This window comes from Ostrinia nubilalis, chromosome 5 (assembly GCF_963855985.1).
Source record: "Ostrinia nubilalis chromosome 5, ilOstNubi1.1, whole genome shotgun sequence".
Classification (NCBI taxonomy): Eukaryota; Metazoa; Arthropoda; class Insecta; order Lepidoptera; family Crambidae; genus Ostrinia; species Ostrinia nubilalis.
The window spans coordinates 3388032-3413267 of record NC_087092.1 but is presented as its reverse complement, the minus strand read 5'-3'; the positions used below and the strand labels follow the sequence as shown (position 1 = coordinate 3413267).

At 38.8% G+C, this 25236-nt stretch overlaps 1 protein-coding gene across 1 annotated transcript; it reads right to left on the bottom strand.

The window, feature by feature from the left end:
* Positions 1-870: 870 nt before the first annotated feature.
* On the bottom strand, positions 871-25149 carry LOC135071686 (protein white). Its single transcript, XM_063965464.1, has 13 exons — positions 24888-25149; positions 20443-20674; positions 19913-20151; positions 18973-19044; positions 17786-17965; positions 17206-17363; positions 16605-16785; positions 14190-14366; positions 13410-13541; positions 12640-12868; positions 3272-3377; positions 1888-2059; positions 871-1177 (listed from the first exon to the last, which is right to left on the bottom strand). Exons 1-13 carry the CDS (start codon positions 24969-24971, stop codon positions 1076-1078), a joined length of 2064 nt encoding a protein of 687 aa, XP_063821534.1. The 5' UTR covers positions 24972-25149; the 3' UTR covers positions 871-1075.
* Between the last annotated feature and the right edge of the window lie 87 nt (positions 25150-25236).

The following is a 25236-nucleotide window of genomic DNA, read 5'->3' as shown; positions in this document are numbered from 1 at the left end:
AAACGCCAGGCAAAGTGACTGACTATACTCCTCGGTCTTCTGTATAATCTGCCGTGGCGTATGTATGTGGTGTACTAAAGCCTTTTCGGAAACCGGCTTGTTTGAGAGGCTGGAAGTCATCGAGCTTACGAGCGAGACGATTCGTAATGACTCTTGAAAACAGCTTGTAGACATGGCTCAGAAGTGAGATGGGTCTATAATTCTTCAACAAGGTTTTGTCGCCTTTTTTGAAGAAGAGTATCACCACACTTCTGTGCCATACCGTAGGCGTTTTTCCTTCGAGGATGACGGAATTGAACAGCTTCTGAAGAGCCTTCAGCCCCTCGGTCAAAAACCAAACTGCGTAAAAATGAACAGAAAAAAGATAGAGACAAGACAACTTAGTGTTCATAAGTGTAGTAGGAGTGGGAGGCATTAAATGCATATCACCACCAAAAAAAGTAATTGATATCCTATAAGCATATTAACGTAAGGGCCTAATTATGATAAATCAAAAAGTTTAAAATGAAGTAAGGTTCAATGAGTTCAAAAGTTAAAACCAACAGTTTAGGGTAAGGGCTGAATTGTATTATTAAAAGGAATTTACGTCCTTTAAATCATTTATTTCCCCAAAAGTCGTATTCAGACGACTAAAAATGTTTAAGGTAAGGGACATTTTTTTAAAGATATCAACATTTCAAGTATACCAATCGATAGAGCCGAAAATTCTGAATCCGTTGGTATATATAACTCATTTTGGCCAAAATGTCCCTTACATTAATTGATACTTCCACCATCGATAAAACAAAAAAAATAACATGGCTATAATAATTATTATTGTATTTATTTTATAGCATAATATCAGCAACGTTTCAGCGTAAAATTATAAATGTAGGTATTATAAAAAATTAAAAACACTTCATACGTCATCTACTACGTAAGCCACGCCTTCAATTTATTATATTTGCAGATTGAACCGTCTTCTTTTGTTTCTAGTTAAAAGTTCACAAAATCTCCTTTAATAACTTTTCATATATTGTTAAAAGTCCACAAATTATCCTTTAAATATTTGATTAGGCTTATTATAAACAAAAGATTACTTGGCCCGGCGCGCACGCATCAGAAGCGCGATGTACGCCAGTAGTCGGAACCCGATGAAGAGCAGCACCATGTTGACGACGTCCATTTTGAAGTCATCCTGAGGACAAAGATAAATACATTGAGACAATGCAAATTATGTTTATTTGTTTTATTTAAAATCTTTATTGCACACAAACAAACGGTACAAGACTTTTATTTATAAGTAATTGAAAGTACTATTTAATTGTAACCCTTTTAAATAAAATAAAATAAAATAAAAATCATTTATTTTCAGACAAAAGCAGTCCATAGTTTGGTTAGTAACAATTTGAACTTAAGAGACTATATTAGTAGAGTTAGTAACAATGTTCTAAGAAATATGTTAGTCGTACATCATGGGTTCTGTATATTGACTCTTTATCTCTTTACTTTTGCCTCTGGTAAGTTAGAGAAGGCGTGCTGCTGTAGTGGAAGAGACTAAATGATTATTTGACTAAAGTTATTCTAATACTATAAAAATAGGCCATCAAAATTCAGTGTTTATTCGTATAAATGAACTGAAAAGACGACAGTCTTTATTAATTGCACGCACAATAACTATATATTTTAATTGATGTATTAATAAAGTATACATTTAAGTTATAATATAACTTAATATTAATACATATTCATTACTATTAGCGACCAAAAAATACGTCATGTTCAACAGTCACCATTCAAGAAAAGTATTTTATTATTCGTTGCGGTATTACATCATTACATGCCATGCTAACTGAAAGTTTGGTATCACCTTGTCATTGAAATACAAAACTTTAATCTATGACTTACCTCAGAGAAGCTAAGAGTCTCCAACACGACCTGCCCTGATGCAGGGCACGTGAAGTTCTCCCTGGTGCAAGCGATGGTCTCCACGCCTGACCACTGGTTGACCAGCAGCGCTTCGTTGCCGTACCGGAACCAGGACAGGTATGATATCCAGCCGAGGTAAGGAGGAACAGACCTGGTAGGAAGTAAAACAGTAATTTAGGACTTTATTTACCACATTTTTGGCCCAGTCTTCACTCTTACACTCTCTTACTTTTACTCTTTCTTACGCCCGTATTCACAAATATTACTATGAGGTCCACAGTGAGCGTGGATGTACAGGGTCACACACGAACCAAGACAGAGTTTTATACAACGCTGTGCGTTAGATTTGCTGCTTCACTTAAGCAAGTATCGTTTGTGAATACGGGTGTTATTCTTCTATTCCCATCTCTCGTTTTCTAATCAATAATCTACACAGATTCTGGCTACACGAGCCAAGTTTTTTCGTAGGAAAAGTTAAAAGCGTAATTGGACCCGCTTACACACTATGTAGATTTGAAACCAATAAAGATAAGATCACTAAAAACAGCAATAAATTAGGTATTCAACGATATTTGGGAAGAAACTTATGTACATAAAAACTTGTTTATTACATTGCATCTGCGTAAGCCAGACATCTAATTTAATAACAGTTCCTTGTGAGGATTCCAAATGAAGAGGATTGATGTGGCATTGTTGACAAACCAGTGGTTTGTTAACGTTTTGTATGTTGCTGTACTGCTGTATAAAGTTTCGGGACGATTCGTCTCGTTTCCACCGCTTCTGTAACTCCTGTGTATGGAACGACAGCTGGAATGCCAATAAAATCCCAACTAGTGAAGGTCAAGTATGTCCCTTTTGTATAGTTGTTGCAATTCACGAAGGCGAGTGAGCTTTACATGTGTGGTGGCTCGCTAACTGTTCATTTCTCAAAAAAATTTCATATAGGTACATTACATGACATTACACTATCATGTGTACACGTACACACATAAGTAAAGCTCACTCGCCTTCGTAAGTTGCAAGAACCATAAAGCCATGTATTCATTAGGCAACATTTATTAATAAACACTGTTTATAAACTGTTCATAAACATAGGTACCAAAAAAATGTTGCCTAATAAATACATGGCTTAATGAATACGTGGCTTTAGCATAAAGCAATGTGTTCATTAGGCAACATTTGTTCATAAACTGTTTATGACTAGTGTGAAACAAGTTTACCATAAACACAGGTTTCTGAAACTTGGCCGTCCACTAATAAGTTTGTATGACAAATAAACAAAAGAAAAGTATGCTCACCCAGTTTGTCCCTTGTGTAATAAAGTTTGTATGACAAATTAATCAAGTTAAAAAGGTAAGCTCACCCGGAGTTGAGGAAGAAACCACCGAACAACATGAACGGTATGATGATGGGCGGGCCCACCGACGCCGCCATGCTGACGCTGCTGCTTGCGCAGGAGATCAGGTAACCTGTATAGAACATTAAACCGCTGTAACTTCCTGATAACGCGAAATACTGAGACACAAGTCTTCCACTGACATTGATGCTAGTTAGGGTGAAAATCAAAGTTACCGATTTTGATACCTACCTATGAAATCAAAAGTTGAAGTTTATTTGATTGATAAGTTCCTAGTTGCTTATTAATGACTTTATCAGCAAGTCTGCTATTTTGCAACAAAAATGTAGAGCCTGATGTGTAATATAATAAGTTCCGAAGCTCATACAGGGGTATCCGCAAATAAGAATGAACATTCGTGAAAATGTTATCCATTTTAATGTAACATTGTGTGATATTCAAGGATGTATGCATGTGATTCACGGCTCAAAAAGGTAGGTTAGGCATGTGGCATACATTGATCAGCTGTATGTCTCGTGTTTCCAAGTACCTACATATAACCAATTTTTAAAAAGGTTACAATTTGATTGAACAGAATAAGTAGGCATTCATTTGTTACACCTAAAGTAATTAAAAATAGTTTTTATAGTTTTATGACGAACTTTTTAATTTATTACCTTCATGAGTATTTATATAAATTTAATAGATCGTTATTGCTTTATTCTCTGAACTAAATATATATTTTATTCGCTTGTTGCCGGCATATACAAATAATATGCAAATTAACATTCTTTGACTCTAAAAATCTTAAAACTCGCTCGTCGAACCGGTTGGTGTATCTACATTAATTACTGTCACCATTCAAGTTTTTATTAATAAGGGCCAGTGACGTTAATGCGTTAGAAAGCAAACTATTTCGGAATTCCACTATATCTAATAATAATATTAACCGAAATAGTTATATCACATTGCTAAACGATATTAAAAGGGCATTAAATTAAGCAAACACAGAAAACCATCACATGCTTAAGTAAATGAGTTTTTTTTTCGTATCACGTTTGGACTGGTCACGCCTACTGTGGTCACAGGTTGACAGGTGTATTCAGTCGAGTGTCAAAGTAAAAAATACTGTGTGACTCTACCATGTTAATGACCGGATTAAGGTTTCAGTAAATATAAAACATTCCTGTGTTGCTTTTATTGGGAGGAATAAACATACATAATACAGGGTGGCCAGGGAGACAAAGCTAAAAATTATCTCCTAAACTAAGCAAAATCGTAGAACATACATGGGGGTGATTTAGATACACCTTGATGTAAGGAATCTACATTTTAGCTTTGAAGGTCAACTCCCTGGCCACCCTGTATAATAGTTCTTGCAACTCACGAAGGCGAGTGAGCTTTACCTACTTGTGCGTGTACATGCACATAACGATAGCGTCTATCAAAACTTTTGATAAACGAACAGTAGCGAGCCACCACACATGTAAAGCTCACTCGCCTTCATGAATTGCAACAACTTTATTTGAAAACTGGTTCTAACTCAAGCACACACCTTCTAATGAACCTATGTACAGTTTTATATTTATCACAGTCACAGACTGCTGTCTCTGAGTCACATCATGTATTAATACCTGAGTGTCATTTTGTAATGGACCATAATCTGTCTTAGAATTCCCACGCTGTTGTTACGTATCTAATCTTAAATATTACAGACACGTATGATGGGAATATGATTGATGTATTGCTTCAATTAGAGCGTGTCAAGAGTAATTAATTGGATATTATCGACGGGTGTCTGGTTACAACAGTAGCCATTGATCGCTCGGCTAACGTAACGATTCTTCCGGAACCATGGATCTAAAAGCTTGACCAGCTTTTTCAGAAATAAAATCACGAGGTGCAGGGTAGAAATTATATTTCCAATAATTATTGCTCGATGGTTAGCAAAGAAGTGAATACATTTTCACCGTGATCGTTAATGTTAACTTCTAAAAACAGTGTTGCCAACATGGAAAAATAAGGTAATAACGGTTATTTCGTTATTTTACCGGTAATGTTAAAATAACGAAGTAACGTAACATGTAAAATAAAATACGACGGTTATTTCGATATTTAAATGGAATTGTTTAAATAACGAAATAATGCAATACCTTACTTAAATATAATTTCGTTATTTCAACAGAAACGTTCAAACAACGAAATGACCATGACCATTATCATGACCATAACATTAAATAATTTCATATTAAGGCTATTTTAGCAATGAAACAAGTATTAAATTACGCTAAATCTAACATTCGGCCATCCTGATAATATAAAGTTTGTCCTCAAACTTCACAATTTTAACAATTCAGGTACTCTTATATTTTCATATACACATTTTATATACACAATCTACAATCTAAAGTACAATATACCAAAATTAAATCTTGACTGCATCGAAGACTTCACCCAGAAACTAGGTCACCTTCGCCTTCCAGTCAACATCAACATCAACATCTGCAGTTGACCCCTCACCGCAAAGTCAAGGGCTTAACCAGCCTCAGGACTTCGCGATCGTGCCAACCTTCCAGATTCATCATACCAAGACTGCATCGTGATCCTTCACTCAACTCAAGAGCCAGTCACGCCTTCCAGTCTTTATCATCGTCCACAGACTGCATCGTGAACCTTCACTCTACAGAGAGAGCCAGTCACGCCTTCCAGTCTTTATCATCGTCAACAGACTGCATCGTGAACCTTCACTCTACAGAGAGAGCCAGTCACGCCTTCCAGTCCCATCAAAATCTTGAATTATCGTTAAATTTTATTCATAATATGTGTGAAATAGTTATACATTTTTATAAATCAGATGCATTATTATTATTGTAACATAAAATATATTCTTACCAATTTGCTAGTAAAAGTAAACTAATAATTATTATTATGCTGTTAATCATTACCATAATGTTATAAGGTTTTTAACGTATCGATTTATAATTATACATATAATTTTTACTTATAACACATAATTATTACTATTTTATTCAGAGAACAATGTGTATTTTTAACTTAACTTATAAAGTATTAATAAATATAATTAACAACGCAATGTCTTTTCATTTATTAGTGGTATCATCCTTTGCTAAAACCTCATTTGCCTCATCTGATGAAGATGAATCACTATCTTTATGTTCATTTGCTATTCTAATCCACGGTTGAATTCGATCCACCGACCAAACGTTAGTATATTTACCCTTAGATATGTTTGTACCTTGAATAGTAGATACTTCATAACGGTCGTTTGGTAACACTTTAGTGATCCTAAATGGGCCCGTATATTTGGGAAGTAGTTTGCGACTTTTCCCGTCATTGGACGGCAAAGGTTTTAAGATTTTTACCAAATCTCCCTCTGAGTATACATTAGCCTCCTTTCTAGTCTTATTGAACCTACTTTGTTGCTTTAATTGATCGCTATCAATATGTTCACTCATCTCTGTTCTAATAAGTTCAGGCTCTTTGTCGTTATGTCTAGTTTCTACCATGGTTTCCCCAAGTATACCTTCCCCACGATTAAGAGGGCGTTTGCAAAACAATGCTTCCGATGGTATCTTACCTATCCCCTTGTTGATGGTATTATTAAGCCCCCATTGTATTTTTCCTAAATCATGATCCCATTTGTTTTCTCCTAATCGATCCGCGTACGCCCTGAGACTATCTAGTACCGTTCGGTTATAGCGCTCGACCTGACCATTGGCTCGAGGCGCTGATACCGCGTTAAGAGTGTGCTGAATTTCAGATTCTGTACAAAATCGCTTAAATTCACCCGACGTAAAGCATGAACCCCTATCAGTAACTAAACGTAACGGATGTCCAAAAGTATAAAAAATATCCTTTAGGGCTCTGATGGTTGGCAGAGATTTAGTATTACGTAAAGCTTTAATAATACAAAATTTTGTAAACCCATCTACAACTAGGAGCAGGTATTGATGTCCATGGGTACTTTTTACGAATGGACCCAAATGATCCGCATGGACGGTATGGAATGGAATATTAGTTTTTGGGATGCTGTGCAAAAATCCCTCCTTAGGTCCTGCGGGTTCTTTGCCAAACGCGCAGTGTAAGCATGACTTGACATATTTGGTGATGAATTTTTTCATTTTGGGGAACCAAAAATCTCGCTTAATTTTCTCCAATGTTTTATCTATCGAAAAGTGTCCTATCTCATCATGATTCCGTTGACAAAGTTGCCACCTAGCGCTTTTAGGTACAACCCATTTCAAGCCATCGCCAACCTTTCGATAAAGCCGATTATTTTTCACGATAAAGTTTTGTTTGATATCCACTATATCATTGTATTTTGGATCCTCTAGTGCCGATCGAATATGTTGTATTTTAGGGTCAGTTAATTGTAAAGTAAGCAACCAATCGTCTTGAGTAATATTTAGGACACGTGAGAAGTGATCTAGTATATCGCCGTCATCTATACTGGGTAGTGGATTCCTGCTAAGGGCATCCACATGTTGCATTGAATGACCCGGTCTGTATTCAATAGAGCAATCATACTCCTGTAACGCTATCCACCAACGTGCCACTCTTGGGATTATATCTCTTTTCGCGAAGGTGGATCGAAGGGCATTACAGTCAGTAACAATAGTAAAATGTTTACCCAATAAATATACTCTGAAACGGCTCAGGGAGGCAACGACAGCAAGAGTCTCGAGTTCATACGCATGCAACTTTTCCTCATCTATAGTTGTTTTGCGGCTAAAATAAGCAATTGGCTTTAAAAGTGGGGAGTTAGGCTCTTTTTGAAATAAAATTCCACCTAATCCGATTTTAGAGGCGTCACAGTGCAATTCAATTGAGTATTGTGGGTTATATAATGTCAAAATCGGACGTTGTATTAGTTTATCTTTTAAGAATTGAAATGACTCTTTCTGTCGTTGTCCCCATTCCCAAGGTACGGTCTGGCGAGTAAGGTCTGTTAACGGTCTAGCAATGGCAGCGAAGTTCTGAATAAATTTTCTAAAATAACTTGCCAGTCCTACAAATTGCCGAACTTCGTGTACATTACTGGGCTCAGGAAAGGACTTAACGGCCTCTATTTTTATACTACCTGGTCTAATGCCGTCGGCAGATATCTCAAATCCTAAATAATCGATCTGAGTGTCAAAAAAATGACATTTTTGTATATTCAATGTAAGACCAGCTTCTCTCAATAGGACAAAAGTCTGCTCAAGCTTTTTAAGGCAGGTTTCAAAGGTATCACCCGAGACTAAAAGGTCATCCATGTATGCAATAGCGCATCTTTCATGGGCCCTACCGAGCATTTTATTTACTGTCCTCTGAAATACAGCTGGACAATTAGCTAATCCAAACGGGGCTCTTTTGAATTGATACAACCCGTCGGGAGTAATGAATGCTGTAAGGTGTCTACAGTTATCTTTGATAGGGATTTGATAATATCCACTTGACATGTCTAAGCTAACAAAGAATTTATTACCACTCAAAAGGTCAAGCTGATCATCAATTCGTGGCAGTGGATACAAATCCTTAATAGTTTTACGGTTTAATGCTCTGTAATCGACACAAAGTCGATAACCACCTGTCTTCTTAGAGACAAGTAGTACTGGACTTGCATAGGCAGAATCGGACTCTTCTATAATGTCATTATCCTGTAACTCTTTGATCATCTCCCGCACAACATCTTTCTCAGAAATACTTAAGCGGTAAGGGCGATAAACTACCGGAGTTTCGTCAGTCAACTTTATTTCTAATTCACTCAAGTTTGTTTTACCTATTTCCGAGAGGTTTTTAGCAAAACAGTCCCTGTATTTTTCTACTAAGCTGTAAACTTTTTCTTTTTGGTCAGTATTTAGGTTTTGATTAACTTTAATATCGTCTCTATCAATAGGATCATTTAAACATGTTTTTAAACACTTTAATTTATCTTGATTTACAAAATCGACAGGAGTTGTATCGATACAAGCTGGATATGCCCGAGTTATTAGGAAATCTTTAAGAAAATAAAGAGGTTGACTTGAACTATTAACATTCATTATTACCAATTGACACCTATTATTTTTAAGTTTATATATTCCTTCTTGTACACAATATTCATTTCCTTCCTTAGTTCGATAACTGCCTCTAACGTAAATATCAGAATCTTTTAAGTCCTTGCAATAGCAATCCAATAAGTCAATTCCAGTTACCTCGAAATCAGATAAAACGTACAACTCAACCTTTTTATGCTCTAAATTGTCATGGTCCACGTTAGGTAATTCGTCAGGAATAGCACGGGACATTATGTGTAAAGCACTGGCGGTTTTAGTAATTAATATTTGTGGCAACTCGGTAAAGTTTTGTCCTACTAAAATTGACGTGTGTAAGTATTGATTATCAATAACAAACGCAATGATTTCTGCTTCAACCGAGTCAATTCGCATCTTAACTATTGTTTTACCCAGCAGTGGTATGTTAAAATTGCCAATACCGCGAATAGATGGCAAACAGTCAGTTTCTAGCGTCAATCCTAACATTTCTGCTGTGGCTTTGGTAATTAACGTGCAATCACTTCCCAAATCAATGAAACAGTCTACTTCATGTTCGTTATTAATCAATGCCCGTTTATAGTATTTTAAATTACTTTTATTAAAGCTGTCGACAAGTAACACGCGTTTATCGGTACCTTTATCTTTGTCTTTTTTGAAAAAGCAGTCACTAATCGTATGTCCAAATCTTTTACATTCCTCACACTTTATAGCAGGTTTTGGACACTGTTGTAATTTATGGCCCTTTTCCTTGCAATTAAAGCAAACCAATGAAGCCGAACCTTGACCTACTTGTGCATTGTTTGCACGACACTGAGCGGCCCTATGCCCGCTTTCATTACACCTATTGCAAATTATGGCATTTAACTGCCTATTCCTATTCAAGCTAGAAGTCCTAGATATATCTTTTTGTTCCTTACAGACATCCTTCAAAAATTTATATAAATCTTCTAGTGCAGTAAAACGTGCGGATGACGCACCTGCCCGGATAGTGCGGTCGTCAATACCGTGAATCACACAATCTACAGCGCGTTTACCCGTAATATCACATGAATTTAATAGCATCACTTTGTCGTAATAATACTCGTCTAAACTGTCGCCAAATTTTAATCGCCTGTCAAGCATGTCCGATAAAAGAACGCCGTAATTAGTCTCAGTAGGGAACGCTTTACGCAAAAGTACCTGCCACTCGTCCCAACTATGTAAAATAGAGGTTTGACTTTGATACCACTTTTTAGCATTACCAACGAGCTTAGGAAGTGCATAATGTACGGTTTGCATTTCATCCCAACGATATATACTAGCGCATTCGTTAACTTTTGCTATCCACGCATCGATACGATGGCTTTTAACCGATGGATCGAACTCTGGTATCATGTTTGTTGAAGGGTTAATAGATGACGGCATATTAGGTCTAACAAAGGACTGTAATAATTGTGAAAAATCACTAAAGTTTACTAACAAGTTAGGAGGAACTGAATTATTATTGTACTCACAAGAAGTCTTCGTCTGCGGTGTGTTGTCGGCAGCGGTAGATGTGGTACCCCCTGCTGCTGCACACGATCCACTCGTTGGCGGGTGCTCCTCGGCACCGGCCCGGTCACCTGTCGCTGCTGGAGGGCGGCATTTGCTATCCCGTCCGGTCGCAGTATCCGTCTTCGCCAGTTCTGGTGTGCTTCGCTCGTACCCACTGGCTACACCTTGTTTTCGTCTGCTTGCATTGTTCTCTTTCGCCCGCTGCGGTGTGTAACATCTTCGCTCGGAAGCACTCCGGGAACGGTAACGCCTTGATGATTTTGATTGAGTCCTCCTTGGACTACGAGTTCTTCTTCTGCGCGGACTGTACTCAGTTTCTGAACTGGTAACCGATGAATCCGAGGAGTAGTCGTTAGATTTTCGTTTGCGCTTATTTGCGTGGCGTGAGCGTTTGGATCGCTTTCGCCCCATTGGGATCAGTAATTACGACCGATCCCACTTCTGATAAAAGCTTGACCAGCTTTTTCAGAAATAAAATCACGAGGTGCAGGGTAGAAATTATATTTCCAATAATTATTGCTCGATGGTTAGCAAAGAAGTGAATACATTTTCACCGTGATCGTTAATGTTAACTTCTAAAAACAGTGTTGCCAACATGGAAAAATAAGGTAATAACGGTTATTTCGTTATTTTACCGGTAATGTTAAAATAACGAAGTAACGTAACATGTAAAATAAAATACGACGGTTATTTCGATATTTAAATGGAATTGTTTAAATAACGAAATAATGCAATACCTTACTTAAAATATAATTTCGTTATTTCAACAGAAACGTTCAAACAACGAAATGACCATGACCATTATCATGACCATAACATTAAATAATTTCATATTAAGGCTATTTTAGCAATGAAACAAGTATTAAATTACGCTAAATCTAACAGATCTATGTGAATGACGCTTAAAACGGTTATTTTCAGAAGTTGTTCGGAAACAAAAGAAAGCATGAAGCGCTTTTTAATCATATAGTGTTCGATTTTTTTAGCACAGGCCACTTCATTACTGAGCTATAATATTACTCGGTCAATTTTTGTCTCCGAGTGTCTCTACATAGCCATTCAGTTTTAAATTAAAAATTAATGGAGTCAATTCTCATCAGTGTAGATTTTACAGCTTAGCGGCTTAGCCTAACAAGGCTTATAAGATTAGTTGAACCCAAGAAAGATAAATATTTTTAACACTCATGTGCATAATATCTTTTTCAACCTATAATATTTCAAAAGCCGGGGACTTCTGCTACTACAGTACTTCCTTCATTTCAACATAATTTCGTATGTATCGAACTAATCGACTTAATGACAAAGTATTTAAACTAATTGGATTGGAACGTCTTCAATATTCTCGGAATAGCTAATAAGCAAGCGTTAGGATTGGTAGCGAGTGCCGCCCAATCATATTTAAGTGTGAAGGGCATGCGCGTTACTGGTTACTTAACATATTGACAAAGGGAGCCTATAGAACATTACAATAGGAAATCATCAACGTAAAATCGTCGATGAAACCTACCTACCTATTCAGTACACTTATAGAGGATGGCACATCAATCTAAACACTGTGGCAATTTAAATTGAAATAATTAGGTGCGGTTTTGCGAACAAAAAAATTATCTCATGATAACTAAACTGGATATCTTGTGTCGTTTACACGTGCAGTTGAATACGTCATACATCTCATTATTTGTAAATAAAACAAATACAAATGATAAGACATCTTCATAAACTTGATATAACGTCATCATTAACTAAAACAAAAAAAAAACTAGTTCTGCATCTGCATTAGGAGACCTGTTATAGTTAATAATAATAAATAAATAAACGACTTACCAAATGACGTAGCAACGTTGGTGATCAAGGCCGCTAATCCTGAAGCAATGAAGAACCGCTCCGGCGCAGGGTTCAAGCCAATCATGTAATAGGCTATGGTGGTGAACACCAGAGGTATGGTGGCGAATACCGGCGCTTCTGCCAAGGTTTTTGATAGGAAATACACGTCAGCCCGGTACATTCCTGAATGGTGTTCCCGGATGAAGATTGGCAGTTCGGAGCAGAAGACCTGTTTAGGAAAATGTTTCATGAAATCCTATGTTCTTAAAAAGATGTCCGTCAAACCAATTAAACCACTACATAATACTTACGAAAGATTAACAATTTCAGCTTATTACCTATATGCTACGAATTTGCTACGAGTTTTATCGTAGCAAATCTATGTAGAAAAAAAAATGAAGTTTTTATTTTGGGCTAAATTATTTTAAGCAATATATAAATACTAAGCAACGTAGAGTAGGTACAACTACCAGTTACTCGGTTTTAGTTATTAAGATAACAACGCTTGAATTTCCTTGATTACTTCAAAGAAGGAAGTTACGAATGTGTACTCTCGTCTAATTTTCATTAAAGCACTAGACTGTGCTGTTCAAAATACTTATTGTTAATCTTTTTCAGTTGCCTATTTCTCATTCTTATTTCATAACTCGTGGAACCCTAAGTGGTCGTATGAGACCGCGGTAACTATTGTGTCTCGATTCGCTGGTTCTTGAAATGCTACGCTGCAGTTATAGCCATAGGTAGGTATTACTATAAAAGTTGTCACTTACGTTGATGACGGCGAATATGTTTTGGAAGGTCATGTTGGTGAGGAACATGAAGATGGCGCCGTTGATGTTCATGACGCCGTCTTGGTCCAGGTGCTGCCCGAAGTAGATCACGCCGATCAGGATTGACACCATCTGACCCATTCAAAGTTGAACTATCAGTCATCATCATCATCATCTCTTTAAAATGCTCACTCAACACAACTTCTGCGACACAGACCTGCAAGCCTAGTGCAGAAGTTGTGGTTTTTACATTCTAGAAAATGGAATTTGCGAATAAAATTTATTTTTATTTAAAAAAAATTAACAAAAGCGAATAAAGGATTTAGCCTATACCCCCCACGCTATCGCGCTAGCCAGATGAGTTAGGAAGGTTCGTATATGATCCCTTACTCACCCTTTATGATATGTACCTAATTGGAAAGATTGGGTATGATAATATGATCCCATTCTACTTTATCGGAATCACCCGGCTGCAATGATTTTTTTTATCAAAGTGATTAAATCAGATCAAAATTATCTTTATTTGTTTAGACTAATTAAATTAGTACTTACAAATCGTCAAATGCTCTTAAGGAGCCTATACATGTCTCATTCTTTTTTTGCCCTACCAGCGCTTCGAGACAAACATTTGGCAAGTGCTGAGAAGAAGCGCCGCAACAAACTCAGTCACCACTGTCTGCCGGGTTACATTGTTTGTCAGTAGAGGTAATTGGCGGTTTAATAGAACGGAAAAGCTTGTCATGAAAAAATAAACACGACACAAAAGCAAAGAATACTCACAATAGTCTGCAAGAAGCGCACTTTAATCAGCATGGGCTCCTTTGTGACTGAAAGCCAAGACCTCCACAGAACCGCCCTGAACTGAGCGCACCACGACGCCTTGTAGGGCGAACGGCGCGCGCGCAGGGCGGCGGCGCCCGCCCATGCCGCGTCCGCCCAGCCCGTCGTTAGTTTGCGCTTTATAAAACAAGAGCAGCGTTTACTAAAACGTTCAATAATGGCTAATCTATACTTAATATTATAAATGCGAAAGTAACTCTGTCTGTCTGTCTCTCTTTCACGCCTAAACCACTGAACCAATTTTGATGAAATTTGGCATAGAGATAGTTTGAGTCCCGGGAAAGGACATAGGATAGTTTTTATCCCGGTTTTTGAAACAGGGACGCGCGCGTTTTTTCTGTGACAGACAAAATTCCACGCGGGCCGAGCCGCGGGCGGAAAGCTTGTTAGTGATATAGTATAATGCGCTTTAGTGACCGAGAGCCAGGACCTCCACAGAACCGCCCTAAACTGAGCGCACCACGACGCCTTGTAGGGCGAGCGGCGCGCGCGCAGGGCGGCGGCGCCCGCCCACGCCGCGTCCGCCCAGCCCGTCGTTAGTTTGCGCTTTATAAAACAATAGCAGCGTTTACTAAAACGTTTGAATATTGGTTTATCGAGTTAAATTAGAAATAAATTGGCTCTTTAGTGACCGAGAGCCAGGACCTCCACAGAACCGCCCTGAACTGAGCGCACCACGACGCCTTGTAGGGCGAACGGCGCGCGCGCAGGGCGGCGGCGCCCGCCCATGCCGCGTCCGCCCAGCCCGTCGTTAGTTTGCGCTTTATAAAACAAGAGCAGCGTTTACTAAAACGTTCAATAATGGCTAATCTATACTTAATATTATAAATGCGAAAGTAACTCTGTCTGTCTGTCTCTCTTTCACGCCTAAACCACTGAACCTATTTTGATGAAAGGCATAGAGATAGTTTGAGTCCCGGGAAAGGACATCTTAGGATAGTTTTTATCCCGGTTTTTGAAACAGGGACGCGCACGATAAAGTTTTTCTGTGACAGACAAAATTCCACGCGGGCGAAGCCGCGGGCGGAAAGCTAGTTAGTGATATAGTATAATGCGCTTTAGTAACCGAGAGCTAGGAGCGTCCCAGCTCCGCCCTAAACTGAGCGCACCACGACGCCTTGTAGGGCGAGCGGCGCGCGCGCAGGGCGGCGGCGCCCGCCCACGCCGCGTCCGCCCAGCCGGTCGTTAGTTTGCGCTTTATAAAACAAGAGCAGCGTTTACTAAAACGTTCAATAATGGCTAATCTATACTTAACTAGCTGACCCGGCGAACTTTGTTCCGCCTTAATGGCAATAAATAACGGGATAAAAAGTATCCTATGTCCTTCTCCTGGCTCTAAACTACCTCCCTGACAATTTTCAGCTAAATCGGTTCAGCCGTTCTTGAGTTATAAGTGGAGTAACTAACACGACTTTCTTTTATATAATAGAAGATATAGATATTATAAATGCGAAAGTAACTCTGTCTGTCTGTCTCTCTTTCACGCCTAAACCACTGAACCAATTTTGATGAAATTTGGCATAGAGATAGTTTGAGTCCCGGGAAAGGAAATAGGATAGTTTTTATCCCGGTTTTTGAAACAGGGACGCGCGCGATTAAGTTTTTCTGTGACAGACAAAATTCCACGCGGGCAAAGCCGCGGGCTGAAAGCTAGTTAGTGATATAGTATAATGCGCTTTAGTGACCGAGAGCCAGGATCTCCACAGCACCGCCCTAAAACAGAGGCAGCGTTTACTAAAACGTTTAAATATTGGATTAGGAGTTAAATTAGAAATATATTGGCTCCTTAGTGACCGAGAGCCAGGACCTCCACAGAACTGCCCTAAACTGCGCGCACCACGACGCCTTGTAGGGCGAGCGGCGCGCGCGCAGGGCGGCGCCGCCCGCCCATTAAGGTCATAGCAGACTTATCAACTCGGAAAGGGATCAACACCGTATCGCCTTCGCGAGCTGTCATAAGTAGTCTTTCGCGCGCTGTTAACCGCGAGACGAAGCGTTTACGTTACTGCGGTGCAGATAAGTGTGCGTCGCAGTATGGAGTTTTTAAAAAGAATACTGGCCACCCCGAGTTGATACGGTTATCATCCCTTTCCGGGTTGATAAGTGTGCATGTTGTTGTGTTGTTGCAATTGCACGTAAAATATGTACAACAGCGGAGGACTTAATGACATTTTCTTCCATTTCACTTTTCTCAGCCGCAGCAGCGTGACAGCTACTGTCTTCGGACATGGCGAAGCTAATACCGAATGGTGAAGCTACTAATGAACGTGTGTATTCAATGGTGTGCCTGACACCCCCAAAATTTTATACCGTAGATGACGTGGTCTACCTTAAGTTATTAAATCATAAGCCTACCTCCCTCATCAGCGCATTCTCAGCCTCAGCAGCGAGTCGACAACCAATTTCAGACTTGGCGAATGCTGTGCACACCGTGTCGATTGTGTGCTTAGTAGCCTCCTCCCGTCCTGGAACTCCCGCTAATAGCTGGATGAAGTGGTCTGCAGGGTTGTAGTTGGCGGGACAGGCTGCTCCTAGCCTGAATAGAACATGTTTTATAATGCACAATTCCGTAAGCTTAGGAGTACCTTAAAATCTTGTTTTTGCAATTATTCGTCCCTTTAATCCATGGATTAGCATGCTGAAAAGCTGTCATTTTCTAGAGCAGCAAATGGTAACAAAAATATGGATAGCGTGTAATTCTTCAATATATTGAGGACCTAGACCGATTACAAAAAAAAACAAAACACGAAGCTATCTCATTTCTTTTACATAATCAAGTTGTATTCGAGATACAAAGGAATTTCTCTGCGACAGTTACGAAATAATTAATATTTGCACTTATTTCTGTGAATTCATAAGAAAATATTAATCTAGCTAAACCTTTAAACAAGTGCACATTTGAGACTCATTTGTTAAATGCAAAAATCCTAATAACAATGAACATTCAATCACTTACTCTTTGAAGAACTCAGTAGCTTGGTCTGGCGAGCCCAAGAAAGCTACTCTTCCGTCAGCCATGATGAGCAGCTTGTCAAACATGGCGTATAGCTCGGAAGAGGGCTGATGGATGGTACACACCACCGTCTTGCCCTTCTGGGCTAGGCCTTTGAGTACCTGTAGGGGGCAAAGAGTTTTGTCATCGGTGTAGAATCAATCAGGTATTAACTTACTTTAGTAACCTAAGTAAAAAAATCTTAAAACTGGATTTAAAATTCTAAATAAACGTCGTTCAAAGTGTGGGAAACATTTTTATACTTTGTTAATCTAAGTTTACTTATGAAGAAAAGTATTCAAAAATTAGTGTAGTTAGATTTCGTATAAAAAAAACTTCTCATGAAACACTCCCTGAATAGTTTTCCCAAACCTGTTTCTTTCAAAAATGCACGTTAATTTTGATTCTTCAAATTCAATTCAGAAAACTTAAAAACTTGACCTTTCGTTTCTCCAAATGTCTCTATCTAACATTAAATTGAACAAGAATGTAACTGATTTAATGCCATCAAGATACATACAATTATGTAAATAAGAATACAAACCTGTATAACATTTTGGGCCATAAACGAGTCCAGTCCAGAGGTTGGCTCGTCGCAGAACATGAGAGGAGGGTCTGTGAGGACTTCACTCGCAAAGGAGAGCCTCTTCATCTCACCTCCAGAGATACCCTTGAGGCGGCCTGGGATGCCGATTACTGTGTTTTGGCATTTTGATAGGGCCAGCTGTGTAATGGAGAGAATGCCTTACAAATTGTTCATGGTGGATATTTTATGGAATACAATGTGTGCGATACAACTTAAATATTTGCAAAAGCTTATAACGAATAAGGTATAGAGCAAGAAATGTCGAGGTTGAGTTTTTCCATCGCTTTAGGCCCGATTCGACCAAACTTTTATCCGAGAATAACTCCTGGTATAACTGGCACATTGACAGTTTCAGTATGGGAAATAATTTACTCTTTTTTGGTCGAATTCACCCTTATTAGGTTAACTTTAAGCGTGGAATAAATACACGAGTAGAAAAAATGTCCCTCAATGCTCAATCCACGTGACTCTACAAAGTATAAAGTAGGCCGCATCACTATTTACATAACACGGACCGTCTTCCACATACGAGTTTGTCTCTGTGGTAGTTTTGTATTTGGCGCTCCATTTATTCCTCTGTCCTGCAAGACCTGTCCTGAAGTTCCTGGGACATGATTCTTCGCCAAAAAATATAAGAGTTTCAGAGATGGAAAACGGTAGTGGCATATTATACCAATAAAATAAACTACCTATATTTTTATGTGTTCAATGAAATTGCAGAATTACGTCTTTTCAGCGCTACTCTTAAAAACAAGCTAACTTTTAGCCCTTCAAATACCTACATGAGACTATTTCACACGTTGTTTTTCTCGGATGCCAACAAGATTGCCTTGTATTGCATAACACTAACATCGTTTAGACGCTGACAAATCGAAATCATTTAATAGAGCCCTTCATTATCATCAACACATTAACAAACCGCTATCGTGGTCACAAATCCAAGGTGTTAGGAAAAAAACCCGTCCATTTTATCAAAAAGTAACGACGTTAAATGGAATGTAGTTGAAACCAGTCAATTTGCGTAGATCTCAATACATATTTACTTTGATAAATTGTGTAGTAGACATTGTTTCACTAAGTGCTGTGTAGTATTTGTAAAATTACGTTTATAAAATACGGAAACTGAATATCATTTAGTTACTTACCTCAGTGATGACTTCTTGAACTCTACGCATGCGCTGTGTGTAGGGTATATGCCGGTCCATGCGCACCAACGCCTAAATTTTGAAAATAATAATTTAATTTATGATTTACGCATATAATTTACGAGGATTATCATAATTTTAATCAAAAAGTGACACAAAATTACCATTATTAAACAAATATTACGTTATTTATTGCTCATTTATGACAGTTACTAATTACAGCAAAAAACTAATCATGTTGTTAAATGTTAAAGTTTAGAATATTTATTAGCTGACGATGGGCATTTGCCGGATTTTTACTACCACAACGCCCACAGCTCAAATGTTACGAGTAGTTATGGTTATGATAGCCATTGGCGTGAAGTCATTAGCATGATAAAGCAATATTGTCTATTGTTGAGATATAAATTGGCTCTACAGCCACACACATTTCATGTTACTATAGGTCAGTTTCGACAGTCATCTATCTAATCTAAATCAATAAAAACAGTATCTGACTTCTGTGGGTGTGGTCTTCTTAAGTTCAGGTGGGGATTCTTGGATGGCTCAAACTAGCGAGTGCAGGTGTGGTTTTGTTCCCCAGTTGACGAAGCACATGATGTCGTGCCATGCGTGCCCAAACAACTGCACGCAGGAAGATTTAATGAAGGCTATACTGACAACGCCATTCTTGTGGCTGGGCCGACGCTATGTAGGTTTGTTTTCGAAATGACAAGAAGAAGATGGGAGGGGTAAAAAATTTTGCTCTAGTCTTAGGCCCGGTTTCCAAAAAGGCGGGGCAGAGCGGAGAAGTGTTTTGATAACCAATCAGATTTCATTATTCCCACTTCTCCTCTCCGCTGCGCCCAGCTGCGCTCCGTGTCGCCGCTTTTAAATTCTATAGAAAAATTAATCTTGGTGGAAACCAGGACTTAGTTCTACCAAAGGTGCCGCTACGTACCTGAAAGATCAGATGCTCCTTAACAGTCAACGTGCCAATGAACAGATCCTGCTGCTGAACGTACGCTGACAGCGCTGTCAAAGCCTCGGGGGTGGCTGGCTGGCCGTTCAGCGCTCGGGTTCCACTGGCCACGACTCCGCTGGGAGTTCGGAAGGTCAGGGTGTTGAGCAGGGTGGTCTTACCGGCTCCTGAGGAGCCCATAATGGCTAGAAGCTCGCCAGGGTATGCTGCGCCGTTTACTGACAAGAAAAGTTATCTATGTAAAAAAAATTCAAATCGGAAGAAAATAATTGCGTCGCTGCTAAGGGTATGCCGTTCGATTCGCACACGCAGGGAAAATCGTTTATGAGGAAACAGTTCTTAAAAGTATGTCATCTTTTCCCAAACAATGAAGCGTATTTTCTGATTCTTTTATTTGCCTCTGGTGTTCCTACTGTGGCCAACAGAGATTCTACGTCTATCAATGCTTTACACACCCAATGTTTTATTGAATTAAATTGATATCGTAAGAAATCTCCAATGTTTCTTACCATTCCTGAGTAGCTGCTTCCTCTGCTGAAACATGCGATCCGACGAGTTCCTCCACATGTTCCAGAACCTTCTGCTCCTGGACCTGTTCTCGGTGGCGAAGGCGTTGACGTCAGCCCAGGTGTAGGTGACCTTTTCGACGCCTCCCCCGATGGCGCCGTAGTTGCGGTTTGGGATGGACAGGGTGACCTCACCGCCGCTAGTGCGGGGTGTCTCGACTGGCGAGTTACCATCCTAAAAAACAAAAGATAGATAGAACGCACTTTATTGTACATCACACAAGAAAGAAAACAAAAGAATAATGTAATTGTAATGCTGAATTCTTTTCCGTCAGGATCTTTACTGTAATGGCTATATTTCACCGGGACACCATGGCGGCGCAACCAGTCGCCGGCTACCAACAAAATGTATGCAGCTTTGCGCTACCAAACGGACACCAGGTGAGTAACTCTCTATAGAACTGTATACATCTTTACTGTATACATATAGATCTTTACTGTAAGGGCTATATTTCACCGGGACACCAAGGCGGCATATATTTTACCAACAAAATGTATACAGCTCTATAGAGAGTTACTCACCTGGTGTCCGTTTGGTTGCGCAAAGCTGTATACATTTTGTTGGTAGCCGGCGACTGGTTGTACACTAGTTGGTGCTAATTTTTTAGGCTATTATCTGTTGCGAACTGCTACGGAGCTGGTTGTCTACGGTTGTCTTCCCCGAACAATAGGAATGCCACTTCAAGGCAAGAGCAAGGACTTTCTAAGCATGTATGTATCTATCACCCTAGAAACATCTACAGTTAATATCAAATTAAGTTGCCGTTGAATATCAGCCTACGGCCGAAATAAGAAAACATGCCTATGAACCTAATTGGAGATATCACTGAAAGAAAGCTTCTGAAATTCGTAAACCGTTCTTTGTATGTAATTAGAAAAGAAGTTTTAACTTGGGTAAATGACCTAATTCAGTGCAAAATGATACGGTTATTGTCCCCCTCAGTACCGAAAGCTGTCCCTATGAGCATTTTACGCGCCATCGACTCCCGCGCACGTTACGCAAACGATACGCCGGCCGCGGATCAGCTTACTGGAGAAATCAACGATGTTACACATACCAAGCATGTCGAATAGATATGTCGTGAAATCCCGTTCTGTAAAGTTTGTAGATTTGAAGATAGAATACGTGACAATTCTAATTGGAGAGAAAGAAAGATGTTGGAATGGTACAATATATAGGCAGTCTTTATCGGTAGGAAGCGATCTCCTCCATACAACCTAGATAACGAGCAAATAGATAAGAAGCATATTTATTTGAAAACAATATACTTCATTTTCAATTACATCTACAACTATTTAATTTTGATCTGTACCTAGTTAGATATTTTCTTTTGATATTCAACGGTCTGTAATTTTCTTTGCTTGTAAAAATATTCAACGCGATTGATAATGGATTTGTTAGGAAAGGTATCCTAGATTCCTTTCGAAGTTGAGCTCATCTAAAAACTACAGACACAAATAAAATTGATAACAATGAAAGTGACGCAACATTGTTATAAACCCCGAAGCCCCAACCGAGTGATGGCCGGAAGGAATTAGACCCCTCGTTTTATCGGTTTCCACCAGTTCCTATCGCGTTACAACTCAACACGTGATACGGAAGCGTGGCGCCCGGGCCCGCGCTAAGTTTGCCGCTAGGAATAACAGGATTTGAAAACGGGTGTCAAATTTTGGTTAGTTTGGACCTCCCCTCAACTGTTAGTTCCGGGCCGTGTCGGTTTTGAGCCTATTAGACTAATAATCCCAGCGGTATTAAATTTCGGTAATGAAGAATGTTCACTAATTTTGTTTTTTAGCGCTCTGTATTCTCTGTTAAAAATAAAAAATACACGTGAAAGAATTATTTCGATACGTTAATTAGTTTCCAAGATATTGAATTTTAAAAGTGCGGGCGGCGGCCGGCCCGCCATTTTATGCGCGTGACGTCATATTACAACGACTGGCTCATATTTGTATGGGTGGAATCTTGCAAACTGAATTAAGACCCACTTCCAGGCAACCGATTAAGCTGAAATTTCGCAAACACATGTGATTTGGATGACCATGCAATATTATGATGACATGGAGCTGATCTGATGATGGAGCTGGAAGGTGGCCATAGGAACTCTATAATAAAACGACTTAAATGCATCGAGTTTGGGCTCGTTCGTTTTGTATTGATGAGTATTTTAATTCTATATAGTAATCGGGGTCTAATGATGGAGCTGGAAGGTAATTCGCAATAAAACGACACAATCGCATCAAGTTTGGGTTTGGTTCAATTTTAATTTCTGTGATGGGTCTGGGTGTTAATATGTATAATAAGTTTGTATTTACAAAAAAAATATATTTAAGTATGTTTATATCCGTTTTCTAGTGAGCGGACGCTGTGAATGTACGTCACACGGGGTCACGTGACCGTCGGCGGGACTCAATATTTAAGCGAACTTTGAATGCCTATAAAATCATAACTACTGGGTATTTTTGAATGAAATAAAAACTAATGTATTTGTAAATGTAAAAGCTTAACTGTAACATAGGTTTCAAGTGATTTTGCATACCTAGTAACATTCTCAATTGATATTTAAGTGGGTTTTTAATATCATCGTAAAATAGGTGCTAAGCTAACCATAACCACAATAGAAAGAATAATATGACCATTAACGTAAAATTTATCACTCAAGCAAGATCCAACTTCATCAATTAGGACGCGATACACAAGTCCTATATTCTCCGACATCTTGACAAAGCTAATCTTCAAGAACTTTGCATCTCAGCGAGCGTACCTAGCTGTATAGCAGGATATAACCGATTGGATGAATTGGAGACAATTAATGGGCCCAACCGTAGACCTTTGATCGACATCAGTCAAATCTTACAAGGGGAATTTTGTGATGTCAGTCAATAAAATCATACACATGACTTACGGGACTATTCCCACCTCTCGTTCCCACCACTGCAACTCCTGTGTAGCTAGGATCTACAGCTTGACCGCCACAAAAACCCAACCAATGAAGGTCAAGTTTGTCCCGGGGGAAAGTTAAACTGTCATTGGACCCGTAACGAAATTAATCAGAAGAACATAGGAGTTCGAAATTAAGGTTCGACTTTGCAAACATTGCAAAGCGGATGACAGGTGACAAAGGTTTAAAACCTTTAAGAAAAGATTATAAAATACACATGACTTCCCAAACTTAGTGTACCTTTCACCAAAGGTTAAAAGTGAGACATAATTACCGATCATTAAACATTGCATCAACAATAAAGCGATTACACCACGATTACAAGCCTTCATCGTAGTTAAGTTCACATGTCAATCTGAACGTTCAAATGGTAACCCGAGAATTTGGACTGGTCCAAAGTCAAACCGGTCCACTAGGTCTTGTCTCCGTGACGGCCCACGGAATCCGAAGATGGAACAAAAACCCGAAGTGTTTCACTAGAAACAAGTTTCTTTTTCATAGCACGGGCACTGTTATAGACGGAAACTTATCTTTGGCCTAGTGGTGAGGCTTGATTGACGCTGCTATTAGTAGCAGAGCTTTTTTATTTTGTTGCTATGGAATCAGTCATTTAATGTATTGTTGTGGTTAAAGACTGCGGTCCCTTTTATATTGTTTTTGATACATTTTAAATACAGTTTCTTACAGATCAAGTTTTGGATCTGTGATTTTAGTGACAAAACTTAAATTTAATTTAATATCCCCTTATCTTTAATTTCGCGTAAGTTTTTAGAAGATCCTAGAAGCATAGATATGATATGCAAATTAATGCATATCTATTTATTTATATGGTTGCGATATCTGGCACATACAAGTAGATATTGTAAATTACTTTTTATTATTACGTAAAAGTTAAATTTCCGTCTTTCAGCATCCGTTCAGCATTAGAAACAACCATACATCTCACATATGATATTTAATTAACGAAATTCTAACCATCTGCATATTTGTGAACTTGTTCTTTTAGCTTTAACTACAAAATTCCCGATAAAATAGATGAGACGGTTTCGAAAGAAAAATATATCGACTGCGTTCCTCAAATAAACCAGTTGCTAAGGTCTACGAAACCCATTAGATTCTTCTACTATGGTTTGGGACCTTGAAAGAATACAGATTACATGGCGCTTACAGGTACTTAGGTACACAAATCTGTATTTACAGCAGTAATACAAAATTTCAATAGTTCTAGATTCCTAAGTGAGATATTTATAAGAAAACAGTAACAGGTTATTTGACGTAAATATTAAATTCATGGAATGGAAAGTGTATATTTCAAAAGTTTTCCTACACTGGTAAATAGTCAAATAGTCTTGTTTGTAAGTAAACCAAACATTATTCAGTGGGAGACGGGTAAATAAGGAAAAAAACAGTTTTGCTAACTAAAACAAGGGTAAACAAACATCTTACCTGCGGCGTTGCATTGAAAGCGACCGTCTGGTTGTCGACAGACGTCGATATCAGAGGCTCGTGCTCCTCAGTTCCAACCGTCATTTTGGAATCAAAAAGTACACAAAACACTAACACTCCACTTTCATAGTACACAACACAGGTTTTGGCGGCAAGTTTGACAGCGCACGGCCGACTACGACGGGACAAGCTACCGACTGTACCCGCTACACAAATCGACTAATCACATGTTCGCGTAAAGTGTACATTTCCGAGATCTTTCTAGCGCGGACGAGCGAGCTTCGAGCATTGCCACACTATCAAATAGTTTTCTTTGCTATCATTGTGCATACTATGCATGTAAATAATT